The 20,857-nt window shown below is 30.4% G+C and overlaps 1 protein-coding gene across 5 annotated transcripts in view; it reads right to left on the reverse strand.

The window, feature by feature from the left end:
* Nucleotides 1–20,857, reverse strand: part of LOC143048357 (gamma-tubulin complex component 2-like) — a 52,473-nt gene that overhangs the window by 22,522 nt on the left and 9,094 nt on the right. For all 5 annotated transcript variants that reach the window (XM_076222006.1, XM_076222008.1, XM_076222004.1 and 2 more), the window contains exons 3-22: nucleotides 20,137–20,218; nucleotides 19,603–19,694; nucleotides 18,801–18,858; nucleotides 15,957–16,088; nucleotides 13,069–13,168; nucleotides 12,605–12,693; nucleotides 11,890–11,967; nucleotides 11,493–11,574; nucleotides 10,830–10,907; nucleotides 10,647–10,714; nucleotides 8,769–8,813; nucleotides 8,416–8,508; nucleotides 7,618–7,679; nucleotides 6,046–6,088; nucleotides 5,042–5,113; nucleotides 3,887–4,061; nucleotides 3,052–3,202; nucleotides 1,830–2,009; nucleotides 1,378–1,451; nucleotides 1,015–1,115 (exon numbers count right to left, since the gene is read on the reverse strand). In XM_076222006.1, coding sequence (XP_076078121.1) covers nucleotides 1,015–1,115; nucleotides 1,378–1,451; nucleotides 1,830–2,009; nucleotides 3,052–3,202; nucleotides 3,887–4,061; nucleotides 5,042–5,113; nucleotides 6,046–6,088; nucleotides 7,618–7,679; nucleotides 8,416–8,508; nucleotides 8,769–8,813; nucleotides 10,647–10,714; nucleotides 10,830–10,907; nucleotides 11,493–11,574; nucleotides 11,890–11,967; nucleotides 12,605–12,693; nucleotides 13,069–13,168; nucleotides 15,957–16,088; nucleotides 18,801–18,858; nucleotides 19,603–19,694; nucleotides 20,137–20,218 — 1,855 coding nt within the window. The remainder of the gene's footprint in view (nucleotides 1–1,014; nucleotides 1,116–1,377; nucleotides 1,452–1,829; nucleotides 2,010–3,051; nucleotides 3,203–3,886; nucleotides 4,062–5,041; nucleotides 5,114–6,045; nucleotides 6,089–7,617; nucleotides 7,680–8,415; nucleotides 8,509–8,768; nucleotides 8,814–10,646; nucleotides 10,715–10,829; nucleotides 10,908–11,492; nucleotides 11,575–11,889; nucleotides 11,968–12,604; nucleotides 12,694–13,068; nucleotides 13,169–15,956; nucleotides 16,089–18,800; nucleotides 18,859–19,602; nucleotides 19,695–20,136; nucleotides 20,219–20,857) is intronic.

The following is a 20,857-nucleotide window of genomic DNA, read 5'->3' on the forward strand; positions in this document are numbered from 1 at the left end:
TAATTATTTGAGTAAGGTGCATTTAATTGATCTGAGGGAAAGTTCCTTTCTTGTCATTATCGGCGATGGGGGAAGCCGACCAGTTTAACGTTTCTTTAAAAAAAAATCACTTTATACATGGACACAGACATGCTAATTAGTTTGTAATAACAACTCACAAGTTCATTAAACCTCAAATACCTTCGGGGATACCCTGCCGACCTGTGTTTATTTAATTAAATCATGCAAATAATTAATAATATTTTTTTGTTTTGATTGGTATTGTTCGATTTTGACAGGTAATTTTTAGATAAGAATTTACTAACTAGCCTTCAAAAAGCGTTCGGAATTTCGGTGTTGACAGGGTTCGGTTTTTTCAGGTTAAATTAACGTTAATTGTTAGGGAAATTTTGTGGGACTTTGAAAATTGTTCGGTTTAAACTGAAATTCAGTTTTATCAGGGTTCGGTTTACCCAGGTTTCACTGTATATGTATATATTCTGAATACATTATTCACTATATATATACAAATATTTAAAAAATCTTTTCTTGTACCTGTGCAAAGAACTTGAGCAAAATGCATCAATTTCATAATTTTTTTTTGTCTACAAGTCCATCATGGTGTTCTTCAAAAAGATTCATCATATTGTAATTATACCGATTATATTTTGCAACCATGTGATCACATTTCGCATGTTTGACAGCTAATACGCTGCACGGTTATCGAAAGCCATGCTTTTCTATTTAAAATCTTGGTTCCTGAAATGTTTTACTTATCTTTATTGTTCTTAGCTATCAAACATTTTGAAAGATCTGAATTTTTCTAAACGAATAGTCAGATCAGGACAAACCGAAAAATCTGGATTTTTAAAAAAAAAAAAAAAATTTTCAATAAAATGTTTAGGGTCACTGTCAGAAACGGAGGTAGGGTCGAGAAACCGGAAACATACTATTTATTTATTTTGGCCCTATCATTTCTTCACTTGCAGCTGCAAGTACATAATGTATATACTTGTGTTTCTCTAATATACATACCTTCCTATTCAGAACCAATGAAACTGGCCATTTAACAACATAATCAAATGAAAAAGCTTCTAATCCTGACAGGTGCAGATCTGTTGGATCAACTCTGTAATCTAAATATACACAAAATAAAAATAATTTAAAACAAAAACATGTTACAATAAATCATGGGTCATCTTTGTAATAAATAAATAAACTTAAAACGCAAATAATTCTAAACAAAAACAATTTGCAAAAAGTTATCACTATTGTGTTTTTTATCCAATCATTTTTTTCTATTTGTTGTTATTGCACTTGAAAATTATCACCATTTAAATATATTATCCTAAAAAAAATTCCCTTTAACTTTAATTACAATGTTGATGAATTACAAACCTTTTTCTTGTTTTGTATCAATAGTTAATATCTGGAACAACTGTGTGATCAAATCATAGGGTAAAAGTTCTACTCTAAAATGAAATAAACACTTTTTATCTTAAAAACTCTGTAGTAAGTTCAAATCTATATTATCTATATAATCAAATCAAATGGTACCTTTTGATTGAAATTTGATGTTTCTATTAAAATAAAATCAAATTCCAGATTTGAAGGCGTGGGTGGATGGGAGACATTTTTTAAGAACCATATTACTTATAATAAATTTTCATTTTAGTTTTAATTCTTACAAAAATGTAAACACCATTTGATAATTTGATTGTCTCCCCACTATTAATAGATTAACAACACAGTTTTCATCTAAAAATAATGGTTCTATGGAATGCCCATCAATAACTTTAAATCAAAAGATGAAATAATGTTCTTAATTTCAACAATAATTATATATTTACTTGAGATCATCTTTGAATGGATCAACATTAGCTGTACTAGTTCTGAGTGCCAGTTCTAACAGACTCTCTAATCTTGAAGGCATTATGTTATCAATATCCTGCTTCATTTCTTCTTCTGTCATGTCCATAAACTGTACAAGAAAGTCTCCCTTGTCCAGCAGGAAGTAATGTTTTATTGACCTGAAATACACAAAATTACTACAACAAGGTCTCCCTTGTCCAGCAGGAAGTAATGTTTCATTGACCTGAAATACACAAAATTACTACAACAAAGTCTCCCTTGTCGAACAGAAAGTAATGTTTTATTTTACCTAAAATACATAAAATAACTAAAATAAATGATCTTCTTTCTTGATACAAGTTAAGAAGTATCCAGATCTTCTACCTTTTGAAATAAAAAGCTTTATGCAAATAGTTTATGCAGTCCCCTGGTTATTAATCCCTATGCCTCACATTCTGAGACTTTCGTCTATAAAAACAGGATTCTGAATAATTTTTTGTTCAAGTTCAATGCCTTTTTATACTCAACCACAAAAGAAAGTGAACAAGAATGTGTCCATAGTACACGGGTTCCCCACTCGCACTATCATTTTCTATGTTTAGTGGATTGTGAAATTGGGGTAAAACTCTAATTTGGCATTTAAATTAGAAAGATAATATCATAGGGAAAATGTATACTTAGTTTCAAGTTGATTGGACTTCAACTTCATCAAAAACTACCTTGACCAAAAACTTTAATCTGAAGCGTGACGAATGTACGAACAGACGAACAAATCGACACACAGACCAGAAAACATAATGCTCCTTTACTAATGTAAGTGGGACATAAAAATTTGAAAACTTTTAATTTCATATAAATTGTTAACTTAGAGAAAAGCATTTGATTGTACATTTTCAATGCATTTTCCAAGTAACCTTCATTTAACCTTCTTTTGTGGTTAATATTCATGTAAATCAGTAAACTTAATTACATTTACATGTATCTGTATGACATATTCAACAACAATTTACATGTTTTTGTAAATTCTGCAGCCACCTTGAACTATAAAGCATAAAGATGAAGATGTAGATTGGTACTGTATCCATGGAATACATTCTCCTTTACACTTGTGTTGAAGTTTTTTTCAGTATAAAACTGATTTTATTTTCTGGTTTTTATTCATATAATTCCTACAAGTTAAAAAGATTACCCAAACCTTATAAAAACACAAGCAACACTTACTTTATACGAGAATTTAATTCTTTTTCCTTCATTAATAAATCTAGCAACAATTTACTGGCATAACTGTAGGCTTTTTCTATCTGTTCGTAATATTTTCTTTCTTTTAAAGTATATACCATTTCTACTGCATAAGGAAACTTTGGATCTCTTCCTAAAATAAAAATTCATGTTTTAAATACTTTAATATACAATCAACCAAAATTTGTATTGCATAGCTATATGTTTGCAAATATTCCTTTATATCAAATTATATAGTATACAGCTTTTATATTTTGAATCATATTTCAAGACCATTTTCTTATTTTTAATAAAAAAAAAGTAAGTACTCTATTTCATACAGATATAAACATGAATCATACAGACACAATGGTTATTGGCTTGGACCTTCTAAAATAAAACACATCATCAGCACTATACATAAAATATACCTTAATGTGTAAGAACTACACAAATTAAACCCCTCTCTCAATAAAAGCTTGATGCCATTTTTAGGAGTGGAGAGGCTTAGGCACCTAATTTTGGTAAAAGTCTGCTAGCGGAACCAACAGTAAATTCTATCTGTAATTTAACATTGCAGACTCACATACTAAAATCATCTAAATATGTGAAAACCTGTAATATCCACAAAAATCAGTGGAGAGGAACCAAATGTTAACTTGGTCTGTCATTCATCATAGTATGGACTGTATGACAGATAAGGATAATACTACATATACCACAGCAACCATACATCACAAAAAAATATAACATGAAATGCATCTAGATGCCAAAACTCAGTTTTCAACAAAAGACAGTTGTCTATTCAATAAGTCATGTCATATTCTATTATACTCACCACACAACCTAATAACATTTAGATATTTTCCCGTATTAAGTATTTTGTCAGCTACTTGTTCCAGGAATACAGGGATTCTCTCCCTACAGATTGTATAATGCTGGTCCCAATATGCATCATTGTAATCTTCTTGTAACTTCTCTTTCTGAATCGTCTCATTTTCTTCTACCAAAAACTGTCAAAAATTTAAGGTATTTAAATGTATTAGATATGGAAAAAAGGAAATTTTATGGTATGTTTTCTCATCTAGGAATGCTTAAAACAAAACTGAAGGATATGTCTATAAATTCAATGACGTTTTGTGAAGATAATTGTAGAAATTATAAGTTGAAGAAAATAATATGAGAACTTAATGTTCTCTATTGAAAACAGATATGAAAATAACAAAGTGTTAAATATTACATAAAGATGTGATCATATATATCATTTATTAGTTTTTATGGAATTGACCACATGCTGAGTTTATAACAATAATGCTTTTCTGATAGAGAGGCATATAGATTGTTACATTGATACAAGTGGATTATAGGATTAACCCAATCAAGATAGTTAAATTATCAATTTTAAAGTCCGAGCCTTGGCGAGGACTTTAAAATTTATAATTTAACTATCCAGATTGAATAAATCTGATAATCCACGCCTTACTATGTAATAATCAGTTTCTCTAATGATTAAAAGATAAATTTCCTTCTTTTCCAAACCAAAATCCCCTTCGAGTGCCTTCCACTTTCCACTAAGTTGTCAATTTCATTAACACCTGTTAGAACATTTTGATCATTTCAGGGAGCTGAGAAAGGTTATGACCCTTTGACTCGGCCAATCATCTTCTGAGATCACCGACAACCACACGTTGATCAATTTTTTTTATACAATGGGTTCGGAAAGGGATATATTTCCATAGAATTAGAGAAAAATATTTATTAAATATTTCTATTTATTCTAGAATAAAACATTTTTCTTTAATTTCTGAAAGATGTCTGATTCTAAAATATTCTGCAAGAAAGATAGGAGTAACTTTCAGGATAATAAACTCAAATGTTAAAAGCTGTAATTACTAACATTCCCTTGTATATAATCTATCCACGATTAACAATATTGTTTACTAACATTCCCTTGTATATAATCTATCTACGATTAACAATATTGCAAACATACCTCAGAGTAAGGATCTTTTATAATACCTTTGTATATCCATTTCTCTAATATCTCAAAATATGGTACACAGGCCTATAAAATAAATAAACAAGTATTATGAAAAATACAGGTATTCATTTATACAAAAATTTAATAAAACCATCTATATTGTTTTAAACAAATTTTCACATCTCTTGTCATAATTAAAATCATAGTTGACTACCAACATGATATCTTTACAACAGTAAAACATTGGTCAATTCCTATATATAAATGGAAAATTCAATCAAAGCTGCATGGAATTGTCAAGAAATAAAAAGATATGAAAAATGGATGATTTATAAAAATCTGTCAGGTTTGATGGTGTGAAAGAAATTGAATAAAGTCTTATGTCAGAGTAACTTTTTCTTTTTGCCATTAACCCACATTTAAGTCATATTAAAAGAGTGACAGGTGAAAATAATATTTATCCAATTCTTGAACCAATGCATGTATATCATAAACTTAAGTCTCCAGTGCATGATTTTCTCAATTTTTACGCAAATATATCTTATAATCGTCAATATTTTTTCTCTCTGTCTGTTATGATAAAACAAATATGGCAGCTCATTAAATGCTGTGTTTTGACACCGAAGTTTACCGATTGTCACCTTATAGTAAACAATCAACAAAAGAGCATGGATATTGAGCATGTGTTTAACATGTACAATCAGATAATAGTTTATTTCAGTGACAGACCCATGCGTATTGTGATCACTGGATTTTTACGAGAAGGTTCATGCTAAGGTCACTTTGCATACGGAAAATATGTCAGCAAATTGCTTCCTGGAAGCAAGCAATTAACTTTTTCTCAATGTGGACAGAGTAAAGTTTTTTTTCAGAAAAAAGTACATGTACATAAGTTTGATAATGAAAACTATCTATTTTGTTATAAAAAAAATATTTGCATCATTTTTTTTTTAATTTGAGGTTTCATCATGTTCATTTGACTTTAAAATCAAAATCATGAAATGTTGTTTACTTACAGACTGTGTTAAAAATAGACATAGTTCCTGGCATTTGGCATCACTGAAATAAATATGTATTCATAGTTGTACAAACATGATAAAAAAATAATTTCAAGAAGATTCTTTATTTATGAATTGAAAATAAGATATCCTGGATTTGTTATCCTTCATTTTTGATGTCTGACGCATCCAGTATTTTGGACATACAAAGGTGACATAAGAAAAAAAAAACAACTTTAGTTCATTGTCAGAGCACACAGCTTACAATACTGATTTATTTAACCTATGCCCAGGTGCTTATCGAAAGGTATCCTGGAAAGGCAAAGTAACTTTTCTTGTATATGTCCATAATAAGGGGTGCAGCGGCTGATCATCCTTTTGAACAAGAGGCTGTCACAACGACAGCAAACCGGATTTATTAACATTTATTTGTGTCCTGGCAATATCACAAGAATCATTACTGATGAATGGTGAAAGTGAAAATCGTCAATATCAAATTTGACCTCCATTTTGTCATCAGTATCAACATATTAAAATTTGAAAAGCTTAGATTGAATGGTTCATGAGTAAATGCAACAACCTGAATTGAAACGCCATTTTACGATCTTTCAAGAACCATAACTCCTGAACGGTAAAAGTCAAAATCGTCATTATTGAACTTGACCTCTATTTTGTCATCAGTAACAGCATATTAAAATTTCGGAAGCTTATGTAGAACAGTTCATGCATAAATGCACGGACACGACTGGAAACTCCATTTTTCAATCTTTCAAGAACCATAACTCCTGAACGGTATAAGTCAAAATCGTCATTATTGAACTTGACCTCCATTTTGTCATCCGTAACAACATATTAAAATTTCAAAAGCTTTGGTTGAATGGTTCATGAGAAAATGCACGGACACGACGGGAAACACCATTTTTCAATCTTTCAAGAACCATAACTCCTGAACGGTATAAGTCAAAATCGTCATTATTGAACTTGACCTCCATTTTGTCATCAGTAACAGCATATTAAAATTTCGGAAGCTTTGGTAGAACAGTTCATGCATAAATGCACGGACACGACTGGAAACTCCATTTTTCAATCTTTCAAGAACCATAACTCCTGAACGGTAAAAGTCAAATTCGTCATTATTGAACTTGACCATCATTCTTTCATAAGTAACAACATATTAAAATTTGGGAAGCTTTGGTGGAACAGTTCATGCGTAAATGCACGGACAACTCCATTTTTCAATCTTTCAAGAACCATAACTCCTGAACGGTAAAAGTCAAAATCGCCATTATTGAACTTGACCTTCGAATAGTTGTCAGTAATAACATATTAAAATTTTAAAAGCTTTGGTTGAACGGTTCATGAGTTAATGCACGGACAACATTTGATTGCCGCCCGCCCGCCCGCCCGCCCGCCCGCCCGCCCGCCCGCCGTACATCCCCAAATCAATAACCGACATTTTTGTCACAAAAATCCGGTTAAAAATGGTATTCTCCCTAAGAAGGACACAAACTTTTTTTTGGATACAGGTGTATGTTTACAATATTTACATCCAAATTAATGTCATCTGAGTGTTAACGTTTTGCAACTTACCCAATCAAACCAGAAGTTTTCTCATGTAACAAACTTAATACAGCTCCTCCTATACACTCGCCCTGTTAACAAAAAATCAAACTTGTAAATATATTTTGTTCAATTCTCTTTAATTGATGCTTGCTTAATGTCCAGTTGCAATTATTCAATTTATATTCAGGACATGAGTAAACTTGTAGCAGAAAAAAATTGAGTCCTCAAATGGCTCATGACAAAGAATAACTTGTGGAACTTTTCTACTTTGAAAACTAACTTTCCAGTCATTGGTATTCATTATTTGTTCTTTGTAAAATACCAATGTATTTTTTAAAACTCAACTTCAATTTTTTATATAGTTTGTGATTAAAATACATATGCTTATATTTAATCCTGCAAAAATAATAAAACAAAATAGTCTGAACCAGAATTCTACCATATTTGTCACATGCGTCAAGACTGTTGATTTGTTTAATACATCTGACCATGAATAACTATGTGTATAAATTGTCTTAGTAATGAAGGTTTTACAGTTTTTCATTGAAGCACCTTAATCAATACAGAATTCATACTTACCCTGTTAATGGAATTGTCTTAGTAATGAAGGTTTTACAGTTTTTCATTGAAGCACCTTAATCAATACAGAATTCATACTTACCCTGTTAATGGAATTGTCTTAGTAATGAAGGTTTTACAGTTTTTCATTGAAGCACCTTAATCAATACAGAATTCATACTTACCCTGTTAATGGAATTGTCTTAGTAATGAAGGTTTTACAGTTTTTCATTGAAGCACCTTAATCAATACAGAATTCATACTTACCCTGTTAATAGAATTTGCTATAGAAGCTAAAATGTCCAGTGTTCTCATTGTTGGTTGTATGTAAAACCAGAACTTTTGAAGAGTTAAATTTCCCTGAAATATAAAATGTAGTTATCTTGAATTATCAGGGGTTACAATGTGTTCTCATTTGTAGCCATTATTCTTAATATGAGCAAATTGCAGTTTACAAAGAAAATATAAAGAACCAATGACACTAAAATAAATACATGTACAAACCTTAAAGGTATGAATCAATTACACAGTCAATTAGCATATTTTATTTTAGATTCACATAAGAAGTGTTTTAAATATCATAAATAGTTAAATCAATGTACCTGTCCAATTGTACTTACATTTCTATACTGTTGCTCTAACTGTGCTACTAATACCATATAATCCTGCAAAAAATAATATAAATAAATAAATACAAATCTGTTACTAATTGTTAATAATCTAAAAGATAGATTTCAAGTGGCAATTTGAAGAATGCATTCAACTGTTCCAGTTTTAACCAAAACTATCATCATCTGAACAAGAGGTACTTTTTACAGCAGTGACATAAGTCTATATGGGTAAACAGTTTAAAGAACTCTAGCATTTTTCTAACAGAAAAAATCAAAACTTCCTCACAGATCTATCAGACATAATAGAATGGCACCATATTGATTAAACAAAGCAAAAACTTTATTGAAAATCAGCCTATTTTTATGATTTTTTTTATCTCATGTTTATATACCTATATGGAGTTATTTTCTTTCAGAACGACAGGTCATTCTTTTTCGAATCAACCCAGACGATACCATGTTTCAATGAAATATGCTCAAAGGCATAAAATAATGACCTGTGTGAGGTCATTATTTTCCTTTATAAAATGCAATCTATAATTTACTTCAAAATTTTATTCGTCTGATAGTTTTTGTTGCCGATTTGGAAATTTATTTTTTAAAGTTCAATCGATGATAGACGTAAAGGAAACATTCATTGCCCGCATTTTAATTTTAGAAACAAATAACGTGAAGTGTTGTTAATTTATCGCTACAATAAAGAACATTATCATATATGTGAGATGAATTTTAATATAGACTTTCATAAATAAAAAGCCAGATTTAACATATTCGTGTGTTAGATTTTGGAAATCTTGGAGTCACACTGAATAGGTTGATTGATTTTTGGTTGCTTGCTTAACGTCCAGTGGCAAATATTTCATGCATGTTCAGAACGATAAATGCTGAATAGGAAATCATACTGTGACCTACATGTATTTATATTCGTCTTCGTGTCAGTTCTTAACTTTTTTAAATTTATGTATACTTTTACTCTATCAAATGATCAACTAATAAGATAATCTTATATTCTATTGAATAACATTAACGTAACTCAGAAAAGGGTCGGGTGCGGAGGGTATATAATTATATCCTGAGTATCTGTTAATAAAATGTATTGCTTTTCAAAAGACAATCTTTCTGAATTTTTCATTCGATTCAATTTAAATTGTTAAAAAAAAATAACCACTTTTCCGCGATAGAAATGAAATTACAAATAGAAAAAACAATATTACTTACAATGTGTCTTGTATTTGTCATACACTGTTATCGGATGGTAACAATACATTTGTGTCTTACTTCATGCAGTTACAGTAATATTTTTATTGTGTATGGATAATATTTTTTAAAAGGTTTATATCTAGATTCATTAGTGAGTTTTATTTCACATTCTAAATGAGCCGTAGGGCGTATTAAAATATGAACGCATTAGAAAGGAATATCCCACTTTAGTGTTGTCTGTAAAATAGGATACTAAATTTTGCAAATCTTTATAAAAAATAATATTTTTTTGACGGTATATAAGTCAGATAATGCATATTTTAAGGTTTTTCTTGTCGTAGAACACACCTCGGGTTGTCAGGATTGCTCAAAGAAAGACCTCCCTTCGCTCGGTCTTTCATTTGATCAATCCTGACCACCTTTCGGTGTGTTCTACGACAAGAAAAACCTTAAAATTTGCATTATCTATAACAGACTTACTTTTACAAAATTACTTTTTTAAATTTGCAAGTAACTCCAACAGAAATCTCCATTTTTATCTTAAACATTCATTAAAATACAACAGACAATGGAATTTTAATTGTGATGTTAAACATGTGCACCTTATTTTCTATCGGAATCAGAAACTGGTGTTTTGTTTACAAAGCGAAAGAGAAATATCATCATAAACATGTATACACCACTCACCTTTATAAGGGTTCTCATAGAAGCACTTAAAGCATGGTTAACCAGCCCATACTCAAAAGCAGATTTCTCTGAAATACAGAGGATAAAGATATTTTTTTATAATACATAATAAACTCATGAATGAAAGAATGTGCATAATTAAATATTGACAGCTAACAGATTGATATAAATATATTAAGTTACCTTCAATAAATCGCACCACAGTAGAATAATTTGAACACAAAGGAAGAAATCTTCTGACAAGTTCTTGTACTGAAGGATCTGAAAAAAAATTATGATACAACAATAATCTGATTTAGACATTTTCATACAAGTTTAAATAAATTTTAAAAAAAAATCAGTTTAAGCATTTTCTCATCATTCAATAATTTATGTTGTTATTTGTACAATTTAATAGTTCCTTTTTTTGTATTCATTCATTTTTGTTGTTACCATTTATTTTATTTTCTAACATTAAGTCATCTATAGCTGTGGAATCAGTTTATTCTTAAGTTTTCTATGTTGTGTCTATTATTTGTCTGTCTTTTCCTTTTGTAAGCCATGGCGTTATTCTCAATCTATGAGTTTGACAGTCCCTCTGGTATCTTTCACCCCTCCTTTGTAATAAATTGGTTATCAATAACCATTCTGAAATTTTTAAGTAAGATTCAATAATTTCACTACACTTTTTTTTTTTAATTTTTTTTATATAAAACAGTCAATATATATCATAGCCATTTGGAAAGTTCTGTGATTCCAGAGAGCAAATAATACTTTTAAAGCTTAAGGCCTTGCACTTCTTCAATCAGGAATGCAGCTTCTTTTTACCTGATTGATGTTATTATTATGTTAACACTGCAAATTTACCTAAACTTTCATCAATCATGAATTCTTTAGGAGCATATCTTTCTGTCAATGCTCTGGCAAGTATGTATTTCCCTTCTATCCCCTGTAAATGAATGATAAAGCATATTCAAGTTTTTAATTCTGTTTAACAGATAAATTTTTGTCCTAATGACAATTTAATAACTTAAATTTAAAAGATCCGACCAGTACATAAAATTCTCAAAAACTGCAATTCATGAATAACTCAAATAACATTATTTTCCTACCAAGAATCATTATTTTTTATAAATTCAAGATTTAACTAAAAAAAAAAAAGCACAGGCACTATTCATTTTCCCCATTATTTGGATGTATTATATATGATCTATTATCATTTATGAAAATGGTAGTGTGAATTTCAAATATAATTAATACTCACCTCCATACATTTTAACAAGTCCTCTATAATAGCTTGTTCCTGCATCGGCAAAGGGAGGCTACCCAAGGGTACAATATTCTGTAAACATGCAAATATTATATGTACATTATGTAAATTAATATATTTTGATATTGTTCTCCCATAATGAGACAATTAAGAAATTTCACAAGATTTTTGTAAAGACTTTTTTCAGAGATTTTAGAATAGATGATAGTCTATGGATTTCTTTTATTCAATGGTTAAATACAGAAATGTAATCACCATCTTTATAAATTATTTTGTGAAGTATCAACATCTTTTAAATGACATCAATATCCAAAACAGTAATGTTACATCCATAAACACCATGTCTGAATTGGTCCATTAAAGTATCATCAAAAGTTAAAATGTTTAAAATTTTAAAACCAAGAGAGAAATTTTACTTAAAAAGGAAAAACTATTTAACTATGCATAGTAACAAGGGGAGGCACTTTCAAAACCTGGTACCTTTTTAAAGAGGCAAACTTAGAATTTCACTTACACTTTCACAGAACTTCACACTCACCCATAGTTGAGAAAGTCCCATGCATGTTTTACTAAACAGCTCAAAGAAAAAGATCTATTAGGCAGCAAACAATTTTTGGACTTTATTCTATCAAAATAAGAGTACATTTGGATGAAGCTATTTCAATAGCAACATGCATATCATAACTGACTATAGTTATTTTTCACCTACTTGATCTATAGGTTCATCAACTCCAACAATAAAGTCCAATGTCAAACTTGGTCTCTGAAACAACCATTCTGGCTGGGGAGGAATGTTGACTGAAAAAAATTACATATGTCCAAAATAAAACTCGTATACTTTTGTCATAAAATTAAGAATTGAAATGAGGATGTGTCAAAGAGACATCAACCTGACCAAAGAGCATAAAACTGCCCAATGTCTGAATATCCCATCTGAAAGTGGAAAGGGACAATGCTAATTAATTTTCTTAATATAAAATATTGTTTTGTAGTCAATTAATATCACATATCAAATTTCAAAACTTTTGTTTGTTATAACCATTTCAATTATTGTAAATTATTTTATTGAAGTTACTCATAAAATCATCGAATGACTAGACTGGAAATATGTCTATATGTGTTAAATTTAAGTGGTTGTGTTCCACTCATGACATCACATCTAGCACTCATTACCATTTCTTTTCATCTGTTTCTCTCTCAAAGCCTTTCGTAATATCTCTGTAGATGTTGTACCAGCTACTGATTTTGATTCTTTTAGTAACATGTCTTTTAACTGTAATAATAATCAATACTGTGGATTTATTTATTTACATTTTTACCACATTTCATGGATTTTTTTTGAATACTGGATCTTATGGTTCAAGCATAATCAGGGTTTCCTCTGGGTCAATAATTTTTTTCACTACCTCTTTCGCCAAAACAATATATTTTTCGCCACTTAATTATTTTTTTCGCCAAGTAACATATATATATATTTTTTGTTTAAAATTTTCCTTCCCCCCCTACCCTCCCCATGAATGAGATGAGTTTGTCCCACTGTTGTCTATGATAATTCTCTCAAACTTATCTTAGAGTCTACATTGTAATGAATAAACACTTAACATTTACTTTTAAAAGAAAAACTTTATTTTTAACTTAAAAGAGGGAAAATTTATTATATTTTGAATAACTTTAAAAGAAGGGGGCCACTTACTTAAAATAAAGAAAATATAAGTCCCAGAATATTATTGGACATGTTTTAACCATATCATACACGAAAGATGTAGTTTCTTTGGGAAAGTTTCTTCAAAATAAAAATATGTGCCTTTTGTACTAAAAAATGGTTTTTACATCAAAACAAAAGTTTTTATCACTAGAAATTGATCCCTCATTTAAGGTGTAGTCATTACATTGAAGGGTTACTCTCATATGAGTAGTTGTTCCCAGATATTGCCAACCTTTTGAATGGAGTTCTTCATTACAACAGTTTTCTTTTCTAGACCATTGTAAATGAAAAAGTTGAGAAGTAATACTAAAAATAAAATTTAGAAAGGAAATGGTGAATATGTCAAAGCGACAACCACCCGACCATAGAGCAAACAACAGCCGAAGGCAACCAATGGGTCTTCAATGTAGCGAGAATTCCCGCACCCGTAGGTGTCCTTCAGCTGGCCCCTAAAATATGCATAATAGTACAGTGATGATGGACGTCATACTAAACTCCGAATTATATACAAGAAACTAAAATTTAAAATCATACAAGACTAACAAAGGCCAGAGGCTCCTGACTTGGGACAGGCGCAAAATTGCGGCGGGGTTAAACATGTTTATGAGATCTCAACCCTCCCCCTATACCTCTAGCCAATGTAGAAAAGTAAAAGAATAACAATACGCACATTAAAATTCAGTTCAACAGAAGTCCGAGTCTGATGTCAAAAGATGTAACAAAAGAAAATAAATAAAATGACAATAATACATAAATAACAACAGACTACTAGCAGTTAACTGACATGCCAGCTCCAGACCTCAATTAAACTGATTGAAAGATTATGTCTTCATCATATGAATATCAGGTACAATCCCTCCCGTTAGGGGTTTAGTATCATACTATCATAAAATATATGAGAAGAACATAACCCGTGTCATGCCAACAACTGTTTTTTTAGAAATAAATGTGTTTAGTTCCGATGCAAAGACCCTATCAGTGAATCAATGTTAAAGCCAAAATATGCAATCTTTAATGACCTGACAACAGTATCGTAACTATATCCCCTTTTAATAAGTCTATTTAAAGGTTTTGTTAGTTTCTGAGGAGAATACTGACATTTTTGTGCTTTATAAAGAATATTTCCATAAAATTTTGGATGTGAAATACCTGAACGTATAAGATGTCTGCATGTTGAGTTATATTTACGAATATTTACTAGTATGCTTGAAACACTTGTCACTGTTAGTTTTCTTGTTTGAATTGTTTTATATTGTCTTATCGGGGCCTTTTATAACTGACTATGCAGTATGGCTTTGCTCATTGTTGAAGGCCGTACGGTGACCTGTAGTTGTTAATATCTAAGTCATTTTGGTCTTTTGTGGATAGTTGTCTCATTGGCAATCATACCACATCTTCTTTTTTATATTGAAAGTACCCACTCAAATCAATTATCTATATCAAAGTCAAAGAATAATGTTTTAAATCAAAGATTTTTTTTACCTTTTACATTTTCCTATTAATAACAGTTTTCTTTTCTGGACTATCATTAGAAGAAGCAAATTGCAAAAATGGCGACTGCTAGCGGAAACTCTGAGCATAATCAACATACAAGCCCATGGAAAATTTGTGTTTTTGTAAAACAATTAAAACCATGATTTTATCATCACCTAATAAATAATTAACAGCTTACTCATAAGCTGCAGACAGACAAGTCATCATACATTGACCATTTCAGTGTGAGCCAGTCTTTAATCTTAGAGGGGCATGATGGGTTATTTTTGTTCTTCGTGATCAGCGAATTTTCACTATCGTGATTCCTTTTTTTTATAGATTTTTTTCCTTTTATATTTTTCGTGATCCGTGATCATGGAAATTTATTTTCTGTGAATTGTGATGAGACCCCCCCCCTTTCCCAACCCCCTAATCAGGCCCCTCATCTTACTACTTAATACTGCAAGGAAGCAGACAATTTGATTGAAATATTGACCCCTTAAACTCAAGATGATCATGCTTCCTGATAGTACTTATAGATTTCAAATGATCAATAAATATATCACTTGTTTTTCATTGTAAAGGAATGTAAGGTTTATTTTGATTTTAAACCAATACACCATACACATTGCATGACACTTGTCCATGCAAACTAACATCAAAACCCTGCATCAAATTTTGCTAACTTGGTGGAAAATCTGGACTTTTGATTCTCTGTTTTTTACAATCCAAGATGGAGGAAGACACCCATACCACCTTGAAAACAATGTTAATGTTTAGGTAACCTAATGTTCTTGCAGCATATAATATTTATGTAATTTTTGTTCTACCTGAAATGCATGTTATTTGTTTCACTAAATGACCAATATGAATTTCAGTTTACCTCTGTGAATTCTTGATTTGTAATTTTGGCACCAGGGGCAGGTAACTGTGAGAAAATTTTACCATGCTGCAGTAATGTCATCCCAGCTTCATCAGCTTTGGTCTTGGCTTGCTTTTCTAATATTTTTTTTGTCTGAAAAATAGGACCACATCATTATGTAGTTTGCAACTTGAAGACACCAAAAGAACTTTACTTTCAAATACATGAAAGAATCAATACTGCATAGTACTTACTTACATGACTTAGTAAACATATCAATAATATTCTTTGGAAGAATTCCAAATTTATTGCAGCAGTATCATTATGGGCCATAACTTATGGCTGTAGTTTGATTGAACATAAATTTCCATAAAATAGATCCTAACAGAAACTTTATACTTAAATGAACATTATCCTGTAAAGCCTTAATCAATTCATTTGATTTTGACAGTTTTTCTATTGAAGGTTATGGTTCTCTCTGGCTTACTCTACCAATAAAAACTGGCAACCATGAACACAGTTGTGTTGAAATAAATTTGACAAAGGTGTTAGAAAAAAGTGATCCCTTTTGACTACTTTTATTGCCATTGGTTAGAATAAATCTAAGTGTACAAATCAACAGTGATCAGCTATTCCATTTCCATATTCCAACTGAAATCTAAAAATCTGAATCAATACCCAACAAAGCAGTGCATCTCTAATCTACACCTCTAAACAACCTGATTTATACCCTATGTTCTTTTACAGAAACATCAGCAGACCCTGAGAGACCAGTTTTCATCTGGGAACAAAGTCATTATTATAAAAAAAGAAATACAGTTTAAAGGCATGGATATTCATATCATTGTAAGAAGAAAATTATCTTTTATTTTTTAAGGCATTCATTTTTTAAGTCTGTTTAGGGCATGTATTTCTCTTTCATAACCACCCAGTTGCACTGCAATTCTTATTCTAAACCGTTAAGTGCATCTTTTTAATAATTTGGTCATTAGGCCAACTAAAATTAATAAGTAGATTTTCATCCAATTTTTTGAAAAAAATGGGGCGGGTGGGAGGATTTAATATTCTATTTTTTATTTTTTATGAAACCCTCTTGTGACGTGTTCTTCATATATTCAAGCGTAACAAAAAGCTTATATCATGTACAGTATTACCAAAGAAACACAAAAAGTCACACGTACAAAACACACCACCAAAAATGAAAGATAATACAAACAAAACATTGACGGGATGCACAAGTACCGAGCCACATCAAATGGATATCACCGAAAACAGATTTTTTTTAAATGTCGGAAGTGTCTGTCCGTTCAATTCGTTCGTCCGTTCATTCGTCAGTTCGTTCGTCCGTCTGTCCCGCTTCAGGTTAAAGTTTTTGGTTGAGGTAGTTTTTGATGAAGTTTAAGTCCAAACAACTCGAAACTTAGTAAACATGTTCCCTATACATTGTATATAACATGTATAAGGAATTGTATATAATTTTTCAAAGGTAAATAAATACCTCTGATTGGCAACCATGCCCTGTTCCACATGTAATTGCTGCTTTAGAAACCTATTTTTAGTAGACAGCAAAAACATAGAGAAATGCTCTCTTCAGTTTGACTACCTTCACCAAATTTTTTTGTCTTTCTAAGCGATGTCTTTTTTTTTGTCTCCATAAAATGAAACAGATATGCATTGGTATGCAACTATGAGTACAGAATAAATGAAAACTCAACAGTTTTTAAGATTCTTCTTATAGATGCAAATATAATTAATATGTAAAACACGAACTTAACAAAAAAGAAGTTGTTTAATGACTCTATTGAGGGTACTGGGACAGAAGGTGTTTGCTGTTTGTCAACAAAAAAACAATAGCTATGGATAAACAGGTAAACATAAGTGTATGTTTGCCGACTTTTTGAACTCATGTTATACTGTCATAAATCTAACAAGTTCGTGCTTGTGTCACATTTTTTTTAATCCAGTTATGTTTTTGTACCAATGTGTTCCACGGTTCTTGCTCTTTGGATAAAATATACAGTCCAAAATTTCTGCCACAAAGTCATTTTATCAATAAAAAAATATCAACGGTTTTCTAACCACAGAAATTTGTGTCATGCCGCGATTTGCGTTCTTGGACAAAGCGTATTACTTGTAACCCGATTATTTCATGCCCGTCTCATGCCGTAATCAATCTCTATTCTCGGTAGATGATTTTGTCATTATAGAGCTGCAAAATTTACTCGAGGAAATACGAAAACCGAAATTTGAAACAGGAAGTTCTGAAGGAAACGAAATTTTGACGGTTACCGGAAATGGAAATGAACAAAATCCGAAAATCGTAATTTTTGGAAAATAAAAAAAATCGGGGCGGGACGATTTCAGAGGGGCGGGCGGGGATGAAAATCTATCAATTAATTTTAATTGGCCTTATGGTTCTTTTTATAAAGATTCAGGTGTGCAATTTAGGATAAGCAATATTTTAATGTATATTTAATTCAGAGCAGGTATTTTTTTTCTCTTTAATTAATCACTGAAAATTGCTTATTACATTTAATTATTCATATTTATTCTAAATATCTAATCAGTAAAGTTATGTTTATCTCATAGTAATCTGATTTTTAATGTATGGTTCATTCAATTTTTCATGTAACAAGGAAACATTACATTTTATTGGTTTTCCAAAGTCATCATATAAGCTAATACAAAATTGTACCTCATTGTATATATAGCCACCAAATCTACAAGAATTGAAGTGGCACTCCACAAATGATAAGAATTCAGAGCATTCAAGTCTGTTTTTGGGATAATAATTACTCTTTGTTTTAAATTTGAAAGGTTAAAAAATTTAATTTGACATTAGTGCATATTAGGGGAAGTACAAACCTGTTCTTCTTCAGTCAACTGTGACAACAATAACACCAATGGATCCAGGTCACGCATGCTGAAAGATATCAAAGGAAGAAAATGATTTTGTGCAAAATTTATCTGTCTTTTACAAAAACGGATATAAACCAAAAATCGTTACGTTTTTATGTCTTTCTTATCAGTGCTTTATATTGATTATTTCTTAAAATACAATAAATTTGTGTGCTGATCAGCTTGTTTTCAAAATAGTAAGATAACATTATCACGTGACTAGAAAGAAAGTTAAATAATAGACTTGTAATTAAATACAGGACAGCTCTCATTAAAAAAAAAACTTTTAAGAAATAAAAAGAAAATGGGATCACTTTTCTTGTTCTCTTTCAAAATAACAAACTAAATAATCAAGTTGACAGAAAAATTGTTCTTATTAAATCATCTGAGTTATCTCCAATTAAAAATATAAATAATAAATTATCTGAGTTATTCCCCTTGAAAATCAAAATCTTTAAATTTCTCATTAAATAAAGATTTAAAGTCTTTTGACAATAAAATAAGTGATCTTAAAAATATGCCTCCACTTCATCTATAATATGTATGTAAGTCACGCTGGTTAGGGAAAGGCAAAAAAACAACACATTCAAGTAATGAGAAAAGTATTGTCATAGCAAATAAGAATATAATCATATTGTAGATTGAAACGATGAGGATCTTTACTGATTACAATATATTTATTTAAACCCATTTATGTTGTGTGGAGTTAACAAATGGCTGGCCTAAAAAACTGTAATGAGCCTTGATAAAAAAAATCAATTAAACCTACTTTTTGCCTTTGAGTTCATCATACTTTGCTAGAAATTCAATGGGAGTTGTTGATGATTCAGCTATTTTTCTCTTTGCCTGATGAGCAGAAACCTGGAAAAAATAAAATAAACATAGTATTTCAAGAACAATTCTGCTAAGTGAGGGCAAATTAAGTCAAAGCTAGATACAGATAAACACTTGGTCATTTGTCAATGCCCACCTAGCTTTAATGGGGAATTTGTCAACAGAAAAGAACTTTCCTTTTGATATATATACTATATAGACACATATTTTCTCTTAATTGATTTTACTGGAACTATGGTAATCTCGAGCACAGTTCACTGAATAATATTGTGGCTACATGTATTATCATAGAGACATTTTTGTCTATGCCCTTTATATTTTTAACACAATTGGATTCTTATCAATTTCTTCTGACATACTTGAAAGTAGAAAAATGTTTTTAAAATACTCTATATGTGTATCAAAAGTAATGACTTAATTCTATTACTAAAACATGAACATCTCAATATCAATTAATTGTTTGTATCACCTGTGTGGTAATATAAGGTGTTGTATTCTTCTGTAACATTTCAGTATAAACTTCTGCTCCAACTGTATCAGTAGACCGAACCCTGAAATCAAAATATTATGGTAAATTCATAATTTAATCTGTCATGTCTGTGAAAATATTGATAAATTCAACAAACAATAAATTTCTATCTGAGTCTTTATATTCACTGGAAAACATTTAAACGAATGCATGTGTGGTAGTATTATCTAGTCAGGATCATGAGGATGGTTATCCAGTATTTTTGTACTATTTAAAAACAGGTTTTAACAAGGAAAGTATGCATCAGACAAGTGTTGAATAATTTAAACTATTATTTGTTGTTATCAGTCATGTTGTTACATGCTATGTATCTTTCTTTCTTCTAACCAATATGACCAACGATTTTATTGCACCCCATGGTAAACGTGCCATTTACTTTTTATCAGTCATCATAATCATCAAAGTGTAAACATGGTAAAAACACAGAAATATACAAATTGAACAGCATGACCATAATGACTTAATATAAAACATCTTATATATATGAATTCACAAAATAGTAAAACATTCTTTTAAAATAACAATAGAACCTACTGTAAAGCATTTCTTTCTAATTTCAACTCATCAATATATTTTAATGTGCATCAATAAATGTGCTTCAAATTGTGCTCTACAATAATTTATATATGTCTCCTCATTTCTATATATATGAAACTCTCAC

Source organism: Mytilus galloprovincialis, chromosome 10 (genome assembly GCF_965363235.1).
Source record: "Mytilus galloprovincialis chromosome 10, xbMytGall1.hap1.1, whole genome shotgun sequence".
NCBI lineage: Eukaryota > Metazoa > Mollusca > Bivalvia > Mytilida > Mytilidae > Mytilus > Mytilus galloprovincialis.